Raw genomic sequence first — 19,084 nt, 5'->3', positions numbered from 1 at the left:
TTACTTATTTGAAAGGCAGAGTGATAGGGAAAACAAGGGGGAAGAAGAGAGGGAGAGAGAGGGAGGATCAATCTTCCAAATCCGCTGATTCACTCCCGGAGTGACTGCACCAGCAGGTGCGCACCAGGCTAAGTCAGAAGCCCGGGACTCCATCCAGGTCCCTCAGGTGGGCAGCAGGGACTCAGGCACTTCAGCGATCACCTGCTGCACCCCAGGGTCTGGGTTAGCAGGAAACTGGAAGCAGAAGCCCGGGACTCCTACCCAGGCATCCTGAGGAGGGATGCGTACTTCTCAAGCAGAATTCGTCCCCAATCCAAATTCCTGGAACTGTGTTCCCTTCAGTCTGGTGGCTTCAGCGGCCTTTCCACCTCACCTCGACTGTTACACATTGGACTTCGCCTCCTATTATCAGCCGGGTTCTGAGCAGAGCGCGCTGGAGCGCCCCGCGAAGTCTGGAGCCGGGCCCAGCCTGCAGCGGGCAGCCAATGAGAGGCCCGCGAGGGATTTTGCCCACCTTTGCGTCGATAGGAGGCGGGCTGCAGGGGCAGACGGGACTCCTAAAAGTAGTCTCCCCTTTTCCTCCAAATTAGAATGGCGGCGTCGGTGAGCTTGGAGCCCGCGGGCCCCTGCTGCTGGGACGAGCCGGTGCGCATCGCCGTGCGCGGCCTGGCCCCCGAGCAGCCGGTCACGCTGCGCGCGTCCCTGCGCGACGAGAAGGGCGCGCTCTTCCGGGCCCACGCGCGCTACTGCGCCGACGCCGGCGGCCAGCTGGACCTGGCGCGCGCGCCCGCGCTGGGCGGCAGCTTCGCGGGGCTCGAGCCCATGGGGCTCCTCTGGGCCCTGCAGCCCGACAGGCCCTTCTGGCGTCTGACCAAGCGGGACGTGCAGACGCCGCTGGCCGTGGAGCTGGAGGTGCTGGACGGCCACGCCCCGGAGCCCGGGCAGCTCCTGGCCCGCGCGCTGCTGGAGCGCCGCTTCCTGCCGCCGGGGGTGCGGCGCCAGCCGGTGCGCGCGGGCCGGGTGCGCGCCACGCTCTTCCTGCCGCCAGGTGAGCCGTCTGCTGTGCTACCTGCACCTGTCTTCCTGAGAGGGCGTCCCCTTGGCCCTTGTTCTTTCCCCCGTGGCTCCTTGATGTATACATCTGAGAGACAACAGCGCTGTAGGAAGCTGGTTAGGGAAGCAGACATCAGGCCTCGCCCCAACCCGCTGAAGCAGACCCTGAGTTTGACAAGACCTCCTGCCCTGAGTGATTTCTCTGCACATTTAGGCTGGAGAGCAGCTGCTCATCCACCGTGCACCAGCCCCACAGTAGCAAGAGCAGGGAACTCGTTAGAGATGCAGCTTTCTGGCCCTATCCGATTTAATCCATCTGGACTGTGAATCTGCAAGCAGCAGTCTGAGTTGTGAACACCCTTCCATGGCGATCCCGAAGCAGCCGGACTCTGAAAACCACTGTCTAGAAAAATGGGCTTGAAAGCATGGTGTACTCAGAATTGTTCTCCCATGAGTGCCCAGCTGTTCCTGTCCCCTTGACTTGTGTATGTGCCCACAGGAACAGTGTGGTTAAGGGCCAGGAATGAGCAGGTTCATTTGATATGCAAGAGGGAAATTTTCCTGTGACCCGTTTGAGTGACCCTAATATCACTGTGAAACATGAAAGAAACGAAGTAAAATTGAGAAGTAGTTCTTTGGTAAACAATGTTAAAATAGTGTAACAGATACAAATAACAAGCAAAGAACCAACAGTGCTAATGGGTGTATGATAAAAAGTCTCTCTCCAGTATGAAATCCTTCCACTTGACCTCAGGGGCAACCTCATTTCCTTCCAGATGATATACTATTTTTTTTATTTTATTTTACAGACAGTGTTAGACAGTGAGAGAGGCAGAGAGAGAGGTCTTCCTTCCGTTGGTTCACTCCCGAAATGGTCACCATGGCCAGCGATGTGCCGATTTGAAGCCAGGAGCCAGGTGTTTCATCCTCGTCTCCCATGCGGGTGCAGGGCCTAAGCACTTGGGCCATCCTCCACTGCCTTCCCGGGCCACAGCAGAGAGCTGGACTGGAAGAGGATCAACATGGACAGGGTCCGGCACCCCAACCGGTACTAGAACTCGGGGTGCCGGCACCGCAGGCAGAGGATTAGCCTATTGAGCTACAGCGCCGGCCCAAAATAAACTTTTATTTTATTCTTTCTCACAAACTTTTTAAAGCACCCTTGTGTATGCCTACAAATATATGGAAGCATGAAATATAAGTAGTGTAAATAGTTGGGGAATGGTGGTTGTTGGCCATTTATGTAGGGAAAAAATTAGATCCCTACCTCACATCTTAAACAAAAATGAACTCCAGATGATTAAAGACCTATTTGTGAAAAAAAAAAAAAGTCAAAACTATTGGAAAAAAAAATGTCATTCATATCTTAGGAAGGATTTCTTATGTAGATCCAGAAAGCAAAATCTATAAAGGAATTACAGAAACCTCAGTGAGACAAAGGTAAAATGTATACAACAGAAGATGTTTATGATGCAGTAGACAAAATTATCAGAATCCAGAATTTTTTTATTTTTTAATTTTTTTATTTAATGAATGCATTTTTACATACATACCAGAATATTTTTTAAAAAATATAGGTCAATGACATATAACTCTAGAAAAATGGGCAAAGGATAGAAGGTCAATTTTTAAAAAGGAAAAAATTCAATAAACCTATAAAGAGACTCTCAACTCCTACTTAGTGATCATAGAGAATACACTTTGCAGAGAAAGACTTTAGCCTAGCAATTAAAACACTGGGTTAGGAAGCCTGCATCCAGTATCAGATGGCCTGGGTTTGATTCCTGGCTCCAACTCCCAATTCCACCTTCCTGCCAATACAGACCCTGGGAGGTATCAGTGATGGCTAAAGTAGTTGGGTTCCTACCACCCATGTGGGAGACCTGGATGGAGTTCTTGGCTCCTGGCTTAGGCCCGGCCCAGCCCTGGCTTTTGCAGGCATTTGGTGCAAAAAAGCAGCAGATAGGAGATCTCTCACTGTCTATCTCTCAAATGAAAAAAAAAAAAAACTATTGTGAAATAACTTCTCATACCCTTAAACGCAAACATTAAAAAATCTAATGTCTCATCAGTGTGGGAGGGAGTGATTGTGCAGAAAACATGAGAGGTGATAAAAGCACACCTCTTACTATTGCAAACATGCCACCAACAAGGCTTCAGCTCAGAAAGGAAGGGGAGCACTGATTATCAGTGCCTGCTGCACAACTGGAGTTCAATACTTATGTGCTGGGGGGCCAGGATTGTGGTGTAGCAGGTAAATATGCCACCTGCAGTGCCAGCATCCGTATGGGCACCAGTGTGTGTCCCAGCTGCTCCACTTCTGATCCAGCTCCCTGCTAATGGCCTGGAAAGGCAGTGGAAACTGGCCCAAATGCTTGCGGACCCTGCACCCACATGGGAAACCTGGATGAAGCTCTTGGCTTTGGCTTGGGCCAGCCCTGGCCATTGTGGCCATTCGGGGAGTGAACCAGCAGATGGAAGATTCTCATTCTCTCATTCTCTCTCTCTCTCCCCCTCACTGTCATTGTCACTCTTCCTCGCTCTCAAACTCTGACTTTCAAACAAATTAAATAAAGGATTTTTTAAAAAAGCATTATTTGCTAAATGACTGAATAATAGAGAAATAATTGCCTACTGTAAAAGAAAGGCATCACAGTTACCCTTTCTTATCTGTGGATTCCAAATCTGTGGCTTAAACCAACCACAGATTGAAAATCTTCAAAAAACCACAGGAAACACTGTTCTTACTAAACAAGCACAGACTTTTTTCTTGTTGTTAATCCCCAAATAATGTAGTAAAACAACTATTTCCATAGCATGATCATTGTTTGAGTTGTCCTTTGTAATCTAGAGGTTTTAAAGTACCCAGAAATGACTGCAAATATCAAAGCTGTTTTAATATCAGATTTGAGTTTCTACTTTGAAAATAGAAGTAACATCTTAGCTACAAAGCGATTACTAGTTAGATATGAATTACTAAACATTTTCAAAGTTTCAGTCCTTTGATAACTACTCTTTGGATGAATAAAGATTCTCCTAGCAAACATATTTTGTTGTGTTGTTTATACACATGGACCTTATGATCTAGTTTTTATAAAAACTCAAGAGATTATTTAGATGAAATATGTAAGTGATTTTAACAATGATAAACATGATTGGGCCAGCGCCGTGGCTCACTTGGTTAATCCTCCACCTTGTGATGCCGGCATCCCCTATTGTCGGCGGGTTCTAGTTCCGGTTGCTCCTCTTCCAGGCCAGCTCTCTGCTGTGGCCCGGGAGGGCAGTGGAGGATGGCCCAAGTGCTTGGGCCCCTGCGCCCGCAAGGGAGACTGGGAGGAAGCCCCTGGATTCAGATCGGTGCAGCGCCGGCTGTGGTGGCCATTTGGGGAGTGAACCAATGGAAGGAAGACCTTTCTCTCGGTCTCTCTCTCTCTCTCTCTCTCTCACTGTCTATAACGCTACCTGTTAAATAAATTTTAGAAAATGATAAAAATGAAAATAATTTAATATTCGTGTTATCAATGTCCACAATAAAATCTGTGTTGTTACACCTGCATCCCATATTGGAATGCTTGGCTTGGGTCCCAGCTCCTCCACCTACAGTCCTGCTGTTGCACACCCTGGGAGGTAGCAGATGATGGCTTGAGTGACAGGTCCCTACCACAAACGTGGGATATCAGGAATGAATTCCTGGCTCCTGACTTCAGCCTAGCCCAGCCCTAGCTGTTACAGGAATTTGAAGGGAGAACAAGGAAGTGGAAGATCTGTTTTGTTCTGTGCATTTCAAATAAATAAATTTTTTTAAAGAAAAACTTAATTTATGATTATTGTGTTTTGTTTCCTTGCTGACTTGTTTAGCGAGTAGGTGTTTGGCATCCCACACAGAGAGGAATGGTCTGCCTCTCCTCTCTTAGTGTAACTCTGACTTTCAGATAAATAAATCAATCTTTGAAAAAGAAGAATGAAAGGCAGAGGGAGAGAGGGAGAAGGAGAGAGAGAGAGGTCTTCCATCCACTGGTTCACTCCCCAGATGGCCATTATGGCCAGAGCTATGCTAATCTGAAGCCAGGAGCCAGGAGATTCTTCCAGGTCTGCCATGTGCATGCATGGTCCCAAGAACTTGGGACACCTTCCACTGCTTTCCCAGGTCATAGCCGAGAGCTGGACTGGAAATGGATAGGCCTGATCTCAAACCAGCGCCCACATGGAATGCCAGCACTGCAGGCAGAGGCTTTATCTGCTATGCTACAGCGCAGGCCCTGTGATTAATTTTTAATTAAAAAAAATTTGCTGGGGCAGGTGTTTAGCCTATTTGTTGGAATCCCCCAAATTCCATATTCGAGTACTGGGTTCAACCCCTGTCTCTGGCCCCTGACTCCAGATTTCTGCTAATGCAGAACCTGGGAAGCAGGAGTGATGGCTCAAGTGACTGGGTTCCTGACCTATGTGGGAGATCTGGATTGAGTTCCCAGCTCCTGACTTTGGCCTAGCCCAGCATTTGGGCAGTGAACCAGTGGACAGAAGCTGTCCCTGTGTATGTGTGTGTCTATCTCTGTTTCTCTGCCTGTAAAATAAATCCTGTTTTGAAACAATAAATTCTTGGAGCCGGCGCTGTTTCATAGTGGGCTAAGCCTCCACCTGCAGCATCCCATATGGGCACCAGTTCGTGTCCTGGCTAGTCCTCTTCTGCTCCAGCTCCCTGCTAATGTGCCTGGGAAAGCAGCAGAGGGTGGCCCAAGTCCTTGGGCCGCGGCACTCACATGGGAGACCTCTATGGAGCTCCTACTCCTGGCTTTGGCCTGGCTCAGCCCTGACTGTCATGGCCATTTAGGCAGTGAACCAGCAGATGGAAGATTGCTCCATCTCCCTCTCTATAAATAACTCTGCTTTCAAATAAAATAAATATTTCAAAAAATATAGGAAGCTCATGGTAGAGTAGTGGTATAAATAACTTAGCAGTGAACCAGCAGAAGGAAGATCTCCTCCTCTCTCCAATTCTGCCTTTCAAATAAAAATAAATAAATCTTAAAAAAAAAAAAAAAAGAAGCGGACTCTGTTTTCCTTGAGCTTTGGTGGGATTCTGTGACTTCCTTGACCAACAGGGTATGACAGAATGATGCTACAAAGCTCCCAGACTCCTGGCAATGGATGGGAGACTTCTCTCTCTCCCACTCTCTCTGTAACCCTACCTTCCAATTAAATAAATAAATACAATTTGAAAAAAAAAACCACATACATGACAAGATCTGTACATGCTTGTTACACCTGAAACTATGTTCTATAAAACATGAAAAATCAGGTGTAGGCATTTGGCTGCCACAGTAGTCAAGAAGGTGTTTGGTACCTGCATCCCTCATTAGAGCGTCTGTGCTTGAGTTCCAGCTCTGATCTGGATTCCAGCTTCCTGCTAACATACCTGGGAAGCAGCAGGTGATGGCTCAGGCACCTGGATGCCTACCATCCACACAGAACTGGTTTGAGTTCCCAGCTCTTGGCTTCAGCCTGGCCTACTCCTGGCCGTTGTGTGCAGCTGGGGAATGAATCAGTAAATGGGAGATTTGCATCCCTATCTCAAATAAATAAATAAATAAATAAATAAATCTGTCATAAAGTGAAAAGTCTTCCTGGGTAAGGATTCAAGTTGTAAATATATAGACTTAGGGATTGTCAGAAAACATCTTGAGGTAACTTAAAACCTCAGCAAAGCACAGAAAAGGGAAAATGAGGGAAGGCAGTTCTGCTCGCTGTACTATTTGCAAAATACTCCTGAAGGCCAGCGCTGTGGCACAGCAGGTGAATGCCACAGCATGCAGTGCCGGCATCCCATATGGGCGCCGGTTCGAGTCCCAGCTGCTCCACTACCAATCCAGCTCTCTGCTATGGCCTGGGAAAGCAGTAGAAGATGGCCCAAGTGCTTGGGCCCCTGCTCCCACAAGGGAGAACCTGAAGAAGCTCCTGGCTCCTGGTTTTGGATCAGCTCACCTCTGGCCATTGTGGTCATTTGGGGAGCGAACCAGCACAGGGAAGACTCTCTCTCTCTCTCGCTCTACCTCTCTCTGTAACTCTCTTTCAAATAAATAAAATAAATCTAAAAAAAAAGAAGAAGAAAAATACTCCTGGTGTTTTGTACACATGTAAACTTGGTATGCAAAAGATGAGACATTTATAAAGCGTAATAGTTTGTATATATGAGTAAAACACTACATATTGTTTATATATACATATATGCATATAGCATATGTGTGTGTATATGGAGAAAATATACATCATACATTATGCCTACATACCTACAAAGCCATATTCAAAAGTTGGACATTTAGTATCTACCACAATCTACTAAGACTCAATATTCCCATTCTCTATGATACAGCAGTTCCAATCCCATGTTTCCACTATACTGTTTATGTCCATCAAAAGACAAAAGATGGGGCATACGCTGTGGCACAGCGGGTTAATGCCCTGGCCTGAAGTGCTGTCATCCCATATGGGCGCCGGTTCTAGTCCTGGCTGCTCTCTTCTGATCCAGCTCTCTGCTGTGACCTGGGAAAGCAATAGAAGATGGCCCAAGTCCTTGGGCCCCTGCACCCATGTGGGAGACCCGGAAGAAGCTCCTGGCTCCTGGCTTCAGATTGGCACAGCTCTGGCCATTGCAGTCAATTGGGGAGTGAACCAGCGAACGGAAGACACTCTCCCCCCCTTTGTCTCTCTGCCTCTCCTCTCTCTGTGTAACTCTTTCAAATAAATAAAATAAATCTTTTTTAAAAAGACAAAAGATTTTTTAATGTCTATAACACTATTCCTAATAGTTCCAAACTGGGAACCACTGAATGCAGGAAAACAGACTAACTCTTTTACAATCACACATGGAACACGATTGAGCCGTGCTGGTGAATGGCCTATAACCATACCCAGCAATATAGATGATTCTCACAGATACCCGGAGTGAAAGAACACAAGCACTAGAGAAGACGCGTTGCAGGATTCATTCCCGCAAAGTACAACGGGAAACTACCCAGAGGTGCTGCAGTCAGGATAGAGTACCTTCGGGAAAGAGAAAAACGCCTGGAGCAGGACTGGGGTGGCAGCAGGGGGGCCGGTACTGATGTTTAGGGACCCCTCTGCTTGGTTACATGGATTTGCTATGCTGGGCTTGTGACAGTTCACTGACCTCTGCCTGTGGGCTTTTTGTAAGTAAGTTTGCTACAGGGTCCCCCAAAATGCATGTGTTGGAAGGTGACTCCGCAAGTAACTTTGGAGAAAGTTCCAACAGTGGAGAAGTGGGACCATTCAGAGGCGGCTCTGTGTTCGTGCCCTAGTGGTGAGATTGGGTTGTTTGCCCCCGCGGCGGGCGGCTGATGAGATGACCAGTGTGTCCCCTCCCTCCGCCCTCTGGCCGGCTCTTTTGCCCTTCCTCCGTGACACAGCAAGCAGGACCGCAGGCAAACGTGGACCCCCTCGCCCTGGGACTCAGCCTACAGAACCGCAGGAAAGACATCTCTGTCCTTCCATCATCGCCCCGTCCCCGAATCCTGCCAGCGCAGCACACAATGGGCTGCGACGAAGGTCAACTTCAGGAAAAGGAATTGTTGAAGTCGCCGTGGAGCCCATGCAGGGGCTGGAGTTGGCTTTGCTGTCATTCACGTGCCCTATCCCCGCCAGCAGCGCTCCCAGCTTCCCCTCCATGAAGTGAGTGGTGAGAGGCGGAGATGCCCTCCCGGACCGGTTCCGCGCCGCCCAGAACCTCCGCGCGCCCCGGCCCCGCCCCGGCCGCCCCAACAGCCTCGCTCCCGTTATCTCAGAAGCAGCCCGGGGCCTCTCACCTCAGGCGAGCCGCGCGCGGTGCCCGGGTTGGCAGCACCCGACGCCCTCGGGGGCCGCGTAGCTCCCGAGCGCTCCCAGCTCCAGACGCGGTCGCGACTCTCAGCGCGCTCGCCGCGACCTCCGAGGGGGACTCCGGCCGCCACCTCCAGCTTCCTCCCTCCACGTCGGGATGGCGGCGACGGTGAGCGTGGAGCCCGCGGGCCCCTGCTGCTGGGACGAGCCGGTGCGCATCGCCGTGCGCGGCCTGGCCCCCGAGCAGCCGGTCACGCTGCGCGCGTCCCTGCGCGACGAGAAGGGCGCGCTCTTCCGGGCCCACGCGCGCTACTGCGCCGACGCCGGCGGCCAGCTGGACCTGGCGCGCGCGCCCGCGCTGGGCGGCAGCTTCGCGGGGCTCGAGCCCATGGGGCTCCTCTGGGCCCTGCAGCCCGACAGGCCCTTTTGGCGTCTGACCAAGCGGGACGTGCAGACGCCGCTGGCCGTGCAGCTGGAGGTGCTGGACGGCCACGCCCCGGAGCCCGGGCAGCTCCTGGCCCGCGCGCTGCTGGAGCGCCGCTTCCTGCCGCCGGGGGTGCGGCGCCAGCCGGTGCGCGCGGGCCGGGTGCGCGCCACGCTCTTCCTGCCGCCAGGTGAGCAGGGACCGCTGACGATGCCGGGCTGTACAGGGATCGCGTTTGGTCAGCGCAGCAGGCAGTAACCGTGTCAGAGGCCGCCCAGCAGAAATGGAGGACTCGGAGGTGCTAGGTTTTGTGCTGTGCGTTTTACTCGCACTGTCTCTCTTCCTCTCTGCAATATTCCAATAACAGCAGCCCTGTTAGTCTGCTGATGAAAAAGCACATCCGACCTGCTCTTCATCCTGCCCCACAGATCTCTACAGACGGCAGTCAGCCCTTCTGGTCTTTGGGAGAAATTATGACCGTCACGGTGCCCATGGCCACCTCTCTAGAGTCCTGGGCACACGGGGCCTTTCTCCACTTCCTGTGTCCCCTCCACTGCAGATCACACTGAGACTCCCCCACCGGAAGCCATCTCTGGGTTTCTTCTTTGTTGTCTGTCCACGTAGGCATCCGAAGTATCAATACACAGAAACTCAAAGGTTGATGCAACACAACCTGGACCTTTGTTTTGGCTTCTTTTTGTTTGTTTTTTAAAAGATTTATTTGTTTGAAAGGCAGGGTGAAAGGGGCAGAGAGATGGATCGATCTTCCAACCTCAGGTTCACTCCCCAAATGTCTGCGGTGGCCAAGGCTGGGCCAGGCTGAAGCCAGGAGCTTCTTCCCAGTCTCCCAGCTGGGTGCAGGGTCCCAAGGACTTGGGCCATCTTCCACTGCTTCCCCAGGTGCATTAGCTGTTGTACCCGAATCGTCCGATTCCCACCAATTAAGGCCACCAGAGGCAAGGCTGATGCCTGCACAAGAGTTTTATTTCAAACTCGAGTCTGGTCTGACGTCCCCACCAGGCGCAGCTGGGCTGGATCAGTGGCCCCTACTGTAAGGTCGTTAGGGTTTCATACAGTTGAACAAACAAGTTCAGCTGTACAGCATCTGATAGGCTTATATTTTAAAGTTATACTTGTCATTTTATGACTGGCTAAAGTTTAGGGTCCGAGCTGCTAGGGTGTACGTGCCAAACCGCAGGGTTTCAGATGTTATCAATCACCTTAACTGTCTGAAAGATGCTGGAACTTTACGTATTTCCCTGCTATCTGTTAATTGGCTATTGCTAGGAGAGTTTATCGTAAGGGGAGTTGTATTTTCTTTTTTAGGAGCTTTTGGCTTAGGGTTCAGGGCCCGGTCAGGCCCGAGTTACAAGATGGAGGCCTAGTCTAAAATGGCTGCACCCTGTTCCAGGCCCAGGTCTCTCATTAGCAGGGAGCTGGATCCGATGTGGAGCAGGGGACTGATGCTGTGGCACAGTGCCTCCTGCAGCACAGGTAACCAAATGACTGCTGGTTCAAGTCCCAGCTGCTCCACTTCCAAACCAGCCCTGCTAATGTGCCTGGGAAACCAGTGGAAGATGGCCCGAGTCTCTGGGCACATGCCACCCACGTGGGAGTCCCCGAAGAAGCTCCTGGCTCCTGGCTTCCACCTAGCCCAGCTCCAGCCATTGGGGCCACTTGGGAGTGAACGAGCAGATGGAAGACTTCTCTGTCTCTCTCTCTCTGCATCTCCTCTCTCTATGTAACTCTAACATTCAAATAAATAATAAATTGCATATATACATATACATACACATATATATATATTTTAAGGAGCAGGGATAGTGGTGGCTCCCGTTTGTGAACTAGAATGGCTGTAAGAACTATATTCTCTTCATTACACCATCGTATTATAGACGTGTGTCCCTGAGGATAAACACTGGTTCTTTAAATCAGAGTTGTTCAGGTTTAGAAGACGATAGGGAGCTACACCCAAGGAACTGTTCTGAGCGGCCTCATCTGTAGTGGAAAAGTAATGAGACTTTTGGAAGGCCTTATAGGGAGAGCGGGTTTATATTACTGTCAGAGGAATGTGAACTGAAGGGGGAATGCACAGGCAGAAGGCTGACTCTACTTTCCTAAAATGACTGTAACATGTCTCCTTCCAATGCCGCTCTAGAATCTTGCCACACTTCTTTCGAGACGTGGACTCTATGTTTTCCTAGAGCTTTGCTGGGAATGTCTGGCTTGATGTCTTTATACCAGTTTTGGTATAAAAGCGACTTTTCTTGTAAGATACCTGTACACTGCTGTGTGTCCCTGACATCAAGGAAATTATGAATGAGTCCTCTAAGATTATCCTGCTATGATTTTCCAAGGTCTATTCTTAGTGCCAGGAAGAGGGAAAACATATGCTATTGACTCACCCTCAGAACAAAGGTTAGACTTAAATATTCTAAGGACACTTGCTCCTAACTCCTCAAACGAATCTTCTCTGACCTCTACAATGCGAAAGTCAGGTATCTGTCCTTTCATCAACACCATTCTGTAGATGTGGGGCCAAAAGAAGAATCTTCCTTGCTACCAGCAGTTGAATAGCAAGATCGGCTGCTCACAGTTGGAGAAAGTCACCCGATATTAAAGATCACCTACGGGGCAGAAGTTTAGCTTAGGTCAGTGGGCAAGATGCTTGCATCCCATATTGCAGTGCCTGCTCCTGAGAGCAGCTTCCTGATAAATGCAGATTCTGGGAGGCAGCAGTGAGGGCTCAAGTAACTGGGTTCCTGCTGCCTACGTGGGAGATCTGGTGGATTCCTGCTACCTGGCTTTGGCCCCAGCTCAGTACTGGCCACTACTCAGTACTGGCAGTGAGCCAGATGATGGGAGCTGACTCTAAAATAAATAAGTAAATAAAAAATAACACTCATCTAAGGGTCAAAGCATGAGCTCAGAAAACCCAGAAGAACCAGCAATTTTAGCAGTGGGGATCCTTTTTATTATTTCATGTTGTGTACCTTGGAATCTTCTACAAGCACATTGTACAGGTAAAATATTGTAATGGCAAACAAATCTTACTCAGTAAAGAATACACTATTACAGACATGAATTTAATGTCATCCAGTTGACAAGTGATCCATCTAAGGCTATTGAATGCTAGAATCTGACCTTGAATCTCTCAAGGCAACAACAGACAAATGCATCACAATTTAGGGGGAAGTCTCTTCTGGGCACCTCCCAGGTGTTTGCCAAAGAAGGCCAGAATTTGCTTCCAAGCATCTACCTGGGCATGAGAATGAGCCCTGGGTTCCCCACCCCAGAGGACCGGTTTGTTGGGTAATTTGTGCAGGGAAGCCAGGCACACTGGGAAGTAGGGCGGCTCAATGTAGTGCCCAGTGCCAGGGTAAGACATGACCTGGGGGCTGTCCTTTCCCCGTGCCTGCAATCGCTCAGAAATTATTTGGGCATATAACTCACTCCTCCAGTTATGGTCATCCTGACCAACAATGAAGAGGAGGGGCCCCTGGGCCCTCTCTACTGGGATCATGCTGGGGTTCTCACACCATCCTACAACATCATTCTGGATATCCACAATGTCCAGGAGGCCTGAGAAAGCTACCTTGCTCCTCCTCAGGTCGTGGCCCAATGGTGAGATGCTAGTCTGCTGGTAGTGTATGGTTCTGTCTGCGCTGAACCCAGATCCATTGATGGAAACGGTGGCTGAGATATTTTTCAAGAAAGAGGCCATTGAGAGACAAATATCAGCTCCTAGAGAAAAGCCCAGAAGTCCAACGCTGGGACCCTTTACCTGGAAGAAAATAAGTGAGAAGAGTTAAGAGTAGAGAATCTAGATGATACAAAACCATCTTTATAAATGTAAGTAGAGATGCTCCTGGCTTTAATCTGTGAATTACCTACAACCTCAGCCCACAGGGTGTCTCTTTCTTTGTTCGGAGTACCTGGCTGAATATGTGAAAACAAATTTGAATCTCACTGGCAAATTTAGAAACTGGTCATAAATGACCCAGAGAATCATTTTTTAGAGAGGGCTGAAGCATGAGGTTTGTCATGTACAGAATCTCTTTGAAGGAGGCCCCATCCAAGGCTTAAATAGGCTGTGAGTCTGCCATTGTCATGCCACAGGTTAAGTTCTGCTTCCAATCCAGCTCCCTGTTAATGCACCTGGGAAGGCAATGGAGCATATGTACTTAGTACTTAGCCTCCGCCACCCACCAGGAGACCAGGATTCTGGCTCCTGGCTTCTAGCTTCTGCCTGTCCCAAACCTGACTGTTGTAGCCATTTGGGGTGTGAACTAGCAGATGGAAGATCTCTCTCTGTCTCTCTGTATTCCCACTTGCCCCATCGCTCTGCCTTTCCAATAAATAAATACATCTTCTAAAAAATGTGGCTGTGTATCTAACTATGTGGATCCAAACTCAGACCCCATAAATACATTGCCAAATGATCATAGAAGGTAAGCAAGATTTCAGAGTTCAATTAAGTAATGCTTGGTCTCTCTAGGTGGTAGGCAAGTTGATCAAAATAGGAGGGAGGACATACTCTGATGTCAGAAAATCAAAGATGAAATATCAAGCATGCAAAAATACTGAGAAGCTCAACTTGAATTACAAAATGAATTTAAATACTAGTAAGAAACTCTCACGTGGAATTCGTGATTAATTAGGTGGCTCTGACAGAGAGTGGACACAAGAGGCGCCTAAGGCCCAAATTAGTCTCCCACAGAAATCTGTGATCAAACAGAGCAGCACCTGGCACCAGTGACAGAGTCCAGGAAGCTAGTTCTAGAGGTTGATTACATAAAGGGCATGAGGAGAACCTGAGGGTGTTCAATCATGTAGCACAGGGCTTCTTCAAAGTAGTCCAGGTGTATGTCACCATATTCCTTGGGGAGATCTTCAAAGCCATAAAAAGCTAGCGCCATTGTGGCAAAGCCATGGCCAGCCAGCAGGCTAGCTCGGTATTCCACCAGGCCCCCTCCAACACCATAGATGTCGATGACCCCTGGGAAGGGTCCAGATCCTAGAGGAGGGAGTATTGTACAGGGAGGGCATTAACAAGGTGAGGATTCTGCTTTCCATTTAGACAACTTCCCAATTTACTTAGTGGGTTCCTGTGAGAGGAAAGAGAACAGATCCCCGAGGCACTTCTGAAAAGGGATACCGACTCTATAGGGGAGAAACCTCTACAACACAGAGCATCGTCCCACTGATGGTTTGAGCTTCCATACGACTCTATGACAAATGATCTGCAAGCTGTAAGACTCCTAGATGTAAGGGAGAGTAACAAAGCCTCTTCTTAACAAATATATGGTGAAAGGGGTTTCACGTTTTAGACAGTATTGGTTTTGAGGGCTCTGCTGAAGACTGGACATGGGATTAAGAAGCCAGAACGTGGGTGCGCACTGAGGCCCTGCAGGTTAAGACACTGCCCGCAGTGCAGGCATCCTATGAAATAACCCATAAGAGAGCCGGTTTGAGTCCTGGCTACCCCACTTAAAATATGTGTATGTGTATGTATATGTATATATATGTATATATATACACACACACATTTTATTATTTAATGAATGTCAGAGTTACAAAGAGAGAGAGGAGATGCAGAGAGAGAGAGACAGAGAGGTCTTCCATCTGCTCGTTCACTCCCAAGTGGCCCCAATGGCTGGAGCTGGGCTAGGTTGAAGCCAGGAGCCAGGAGCTTCTTTGGGGACTCCCACGTGGGTGGCATGTGCCCAGAGACTCGGGCCATCTTCCACTGGTTTCCCAGGCACATTAGCAGGGCTGGTTTGGAAGTGGAGCAGCTGGGACTTGAACCAGCAGTCATTTGGTTACCTGTGCTGCAGGAGGCACTGTGCCACAGCATCAGTCCCCTGCTCCACATCGGATCCAGCTCCCTGCTAATGAGAGACCTGGGCCTGGAACAGGGTGCAGCCATTTTAGACTAGGCCTCCATCTTGTAACTCGGGCCTGACCGGGCCCTGAACCCTAAGCCAAAAGCTCCTAAAAAAGAAAATACAACTCCCCTTACGATAAACTCTCCTAGCAATAGCCAATTAACAGATAGCAGGGAAATACGTAAAGTTCCAGCATCTTTCAGACAGTTAAGGTGATTGATAACATCTGAAACCCTGCGGTTTGGCACGTACACCCTAGCAGCTCGGACCCTAAACTTTAGCCAGTCATAAAATGACAAGTATAACTTTAAAATATAAGCCTATCAGATGCTGTACAGCTGAACTTGTTTGTTCAACTGTATGAAACCCTAACGACCTTACAGTAGGGGCCACTGATCCAGCCCAGCTGCGCCTGGTGGGGACGTCAGACCAGACTCGAGTTTGAAATAAAACTCTTGTGCAGGCATCAGCCTTGCCTCTGGTGGCCTTAATTGGTGGGAATCGGACGATTCGGGTACAACAGCTAATGCACCTGGGGAAGCAGTGGAAGATGGCCCAAGTCCTTGGGACCCTGCACCCAGCTGGGAGACTGGGAAGAAGCTCCTGGCTTCAGCCTGGCCCAGCCTTGGCCACCGCAGACATTTGGGGAGTGAACCTGAGGTTGGAAGATCGATCCATCTCTCTGCCCCTTTCACCCTGCCTTTCAAACAAATAAATCTTTTAAAAAACAAACAAAAAGAAGCCAAAACAAAGGTCCAGGTTGTGTTGCATCAACCTTTGAGTTTCTGTGTATTGATACTTCGGATGCCTACGTGGACAGACAACAAAGAAGAAACCCAGAGATGGCTTCCGGTGGGGGAGTCTCAGTGTGATCTGCAGTGGAGGGGACACAGGAAGTGGAGAAAGGCCCCGTGTGCCCAGGACTCTAGAGAGGTGGCCATGGGCACCGTGACGGTCATAATTTCTCCCAAAGACCAGAAGGGCTGACTGCCGTCTGTAGAGATCTGTGGGGCAGGATGAAGAGCAGGTCGGATGTGCTTTTTCATCAGCAGACTAACAGGGCTGCTGTTATTGGAATATTGCAGAGAGGAAGAGAGACAGTGCGAGTAAAACGCACAGCACAAAACCTAGCACCTCCGAGTCCTCCATTTCTGCTGGGCGGCCTCTGACACGGTTACTGCCTGCTGCGCTGACCAAACGCGATCCCTGTACAGCCCGGCATCGTCAGCGGTCCCTGCTCACCTGGCGGCAGGAAGAGCGTGGCGCGCACCCGGCCCGCGCGCACCGGCTGGCGCCGCACCCCCGGCGGCAGGAAGCGGCGCTCCAGCAGCGCGCGGGCCAGGAGCTGCCCGGGCTCCGGGGCGTGGCCGTCCAGCACCTCCAGCTCCACGGCCAGCGGCGTCTGCACATCCCGCTTGGTCAGACGCCAGAAGGGCCTGTCGGGCTGCAGGGCCCAGAGGAGCCCCATGGGCTCGAGCCCCGCGAAGCTGCCGCCCAGCGCGGGCGCGCGCGCCAGGTCCAGCTGGCCGCCGGCGTCGGCGCAGTAGCGCGCGTGGGCCCGGAAGAGCGCGCCCTTCTCGTCGCGCAGGGACGCGCGCAGCGTGACCGGCTGCTCGGGGGCCAGGCCGCGCACGGCGATGCGCACCGGCTCGTCCCAGCAGCAGGGGCCCGCGGGCTCCACGCTCACCGTCGCCGCCATCCCGACGTGGAGGGAGGAAGCTGGAGGTGGCGGCCGGAGTCCCCCTCGGAGGTCGCGGCGAGCGCGCTGAGAGTCGCGACCGCGTCTGGAGCCGGGAGCGCTCGGGAGCTACGCGGCCCCCGAGGGCGTCGGGTGCTGCCAACCAGGGCACCGCGCGCGGCTCGCCTGAGGTGAGAGGCCCCGGGCTGCTTCTGAGGTAACGGGAGCGAGGCTGTTGGGGCGGCCGGGGCGGGGCCGGGGCGCGCGGAGGTTCTGGGCGGCGCGGAACCGGTCCGGGAGGGCATCTCCGCCTCTCACCACTCACTTCATGGAGGGGGAAGCTGGGAGCGCTGCTGGCGGGGATAGGGCACGTGAATGACAGCAAAGCCAACTCCAGCCCCTGCATGGGCTCCACGGCGACTTCAACAATTCCTTTTCCTGAAGTTGCCCTTCGTCGCAGCCCATTGTGTGCTGCGCTGGCAGGATTCGGGGACGGGGCGATGATGGAAGGACAGAGAAGTCTTTCCTGCGGTTCTGTAGGCTGAGTCCCAGGGCGAGGGGGTCCACGTTTGCCTGCGGTCCTGCTTGCTGTGTCACGGTGGAAGGGCAAAAGAGCCGGCCAGAGGGCGGAGGGAGGGGACACACTGGTCATCTCATCAGCCGCCCGCCGCGGGGGCAAACAACCCAATCTCACCACTAGGGCACGAACGCAGAGCCGCCTCTGAATGGTCCCACTTCTCCACTGTTGGAACTTTCTCCAAAGTTACTTGCGGAGTCACCTTCCAACACATGCATTTTGGGGGACCCTGTAGCAAACTTACTTACAAAAAGCCCACAGGCAGAGGTCAGTGAACTGTCACAAGCCCAGCATAGCAAATCCATGTAACCAAGCAGAGGGGTCCCTAAACATCAGTACCGGCCCCCCTGCTGCCACCCCAGTCCTGCTCCAGGCGTTTTTCTCTTTCCCGAAGGTACTCTATCCTGACTGCAGCACCTCTGGGTAGTTTCCCGTTGTACTTTGCGGGAATGAATCCTGAAACGCGTCTTCTCTAGTGCTTGTGTTCTTTCACTCCGGGTATCTGTGAGAATCATCTATATTGCTGGGTATGGTGATAGGCCATTCACCAACACGGCACAATAGTATTCCATGTGTGATTGTAAAAGAGTTTGTCTATTTTCCTGCATTCAGTAGTTCCCAGTTTGGAACTATTAGGAATAGTGTTACAGACATTAAAAAATCTTTTGCCTTTTTTTAAATTAATTTATTTATTTTTGACAGGCAGAGTGGACAGTGAGAGAGAGAGACAGAGAGAAAGGTCTTCCTTTGCCGTTGGTTCACCCTCCAATGGCCGCCGCGGCCCGCGCGCTGCAGCGCTGATCCGATGGCAGGAGCCAGGAGCCAGGTGCTTTTCATGGTCTCCCATGGGGTGCAGGGCCCAAGCAGCTGGGCCATCCTCCACTGCACTCCCTGGCCACAGCAGAGGGCTGGCCTGGAAGAGGGGCAACCGGGACAGAATCTGGTGCCCCGACCAGGACTGGAACCCGGTGTGTCGGCGCTGCTAGGCGGAGGATTAGCCTAGTGAGCCGCGGCGCCGGCCTCTTTTGCCTTTTTTTAAAAGATTTATTTTATTTATTTGAAAGAGTTACACAGAGAGAGGAGAGGCAGAGAGACAATGGGGGGGTGTGTGTCTTCCTTTCGCTGGTTCACTCCCCAATTGACTGCAATGGCCGGAGCTGTGCCAATCTGAAGCCAGGAGCCAGGAGCTTCTTCCGGGTCTCCCACATGGGTGCAGGGGCCCAAGGACTTGGGCCATCTTCTACTGCTTTCCCAGGTCACAGCAGAGAGCTGGATCAGAAGAGCAGCAGCCAGGACTAGAACCGGCATCCATATGGGATGACAGCACTTCAGGCCAGGGCATTAACCCGCTGTGCCACAGCGTATGCCCCATCTTTTGTCTTTTGATGGACATAAACAGTATAGTGGAAACATGGGATTGGAACTGCTGTATCATAGAGAATGGGAATATTGAGTCTTAGTAGATTGTGGTAGATACTAAATGTCCAACTTTTGAATATGGCTTTGTAGGTATGTAGGCATAATGTATGATGTATATTTTCTCCATATACACACACATATGCTATATGCATATATGTATATATAAAAATATGTAGTGTTTTACCCATATATACAAACTATTACCCTTTATC

General features: G+C 50.7%; 1 protein-coding gene and 2 pseudogenes across 3 annotated transcripts; 2 read left to right on the top strand and 1 right to left on the bottom strand.

Annotated features, from left to right (window-relative positions):
* The first annotated feature begins 361 nt into the window (after nt 1–361).
* LOC149120107 (peroxisomal succinyl-coenzyme A thioesterase pseudogene) lies at nt 362–1,395 on the top strand (annotated as a pseudogene).
* A 7,478-nt stretch (nt 1,396–8,873) lies between these two features.
* On the top strand, nt 8,874–9,943 carry LOC103351688 (peroxisomal succinyl-coenzyme A thioesterase pseudogene; annotated as a pseudogene).
* A 2,318-nt stretch (nt 9,944–12,261) lies between these two features.
* LOC100344005 (peroxisomal succinyl-coenzyme A thioesterase) lies at nt 12,262–17,564 on the bottom strand. Of its 3 annotated transcripts, none has more exons than XM_089322331.1 (3): nt 16,886–17,564; nt 14,125–14,327; nt 12,262–13,094 (listed from the first exon to the last, which is right to left on the bottom strand). In XM_089322331.1, exons 1-3 carry the CDS (start codon nt 17,526–17,528, stop codon nt 12,489–12,491), a joined length of 1,452 nt encoding a protein of 483 aa, XP_089178457.1. In that variant the 5' UTR covers nt 17,529–17,564; the 3' UTR covers nt 12,262–12,488. The 3 variants fall into 3 exon arrangements, with proteins under 3 accessions (XP_089178457.1, XP_002719708.4, XP_089178458.1); XM_002719662.6 differs by having other exon boundaries at nt 16,441–17,039; XM_089322332.1 differs by lacking the exon at nt 14,125–14,327 and having other exon boundaries at nt 12,915–13,094; nt 16,441–17,039.
* Nucleotides 17,565–19,084: the final 1,520 nt, after the last annotated feature.

This window comes from Oryctolagus cuniculus, chromosome 20 (genome assembly GCF_051225735.1).
Source record: "Oryctolagus cuniculus isolate XC-2025 breed Fujian yellow rabbit chromosome 20, ASM5122573v1, whole genome shotgun sequence".
Taxonomy (NCBI): domain Eukaryota; kingdom Metazoa; phylum Chordata; class Mammalia; order Lagomorpha; family Leporidae; genus Oryctolagus; species Oryctolagus cuniculus.
This window is presented reverse-complemented; position numbering and strand designations above follow the sequence as displayed.

Coding starts and splice junctions, on each gene's coding strand:
- LOC100344005 (XM_089322331.1), bottom strand. CDS start 17,528: ATGACCAGTGTGTCCCCTCCCTCCGCCCTCTGGCCGGCTCTTTTGCCC. Junction 14,328..16,885: donor ACGTCGGGATGGCGGCGACG/GTGAGCGTGGAG, acceptor TCCCTCCTCTAG/GATCTGGACCCTTCCCAGGG. Junction 13,095..14,124: donor ACATGATTGAACACCCTCAG/GTTCTCCTCATG, acceptor ATTTTCTTCCAG/GTAAAGGGTCCCAGCGTTGG.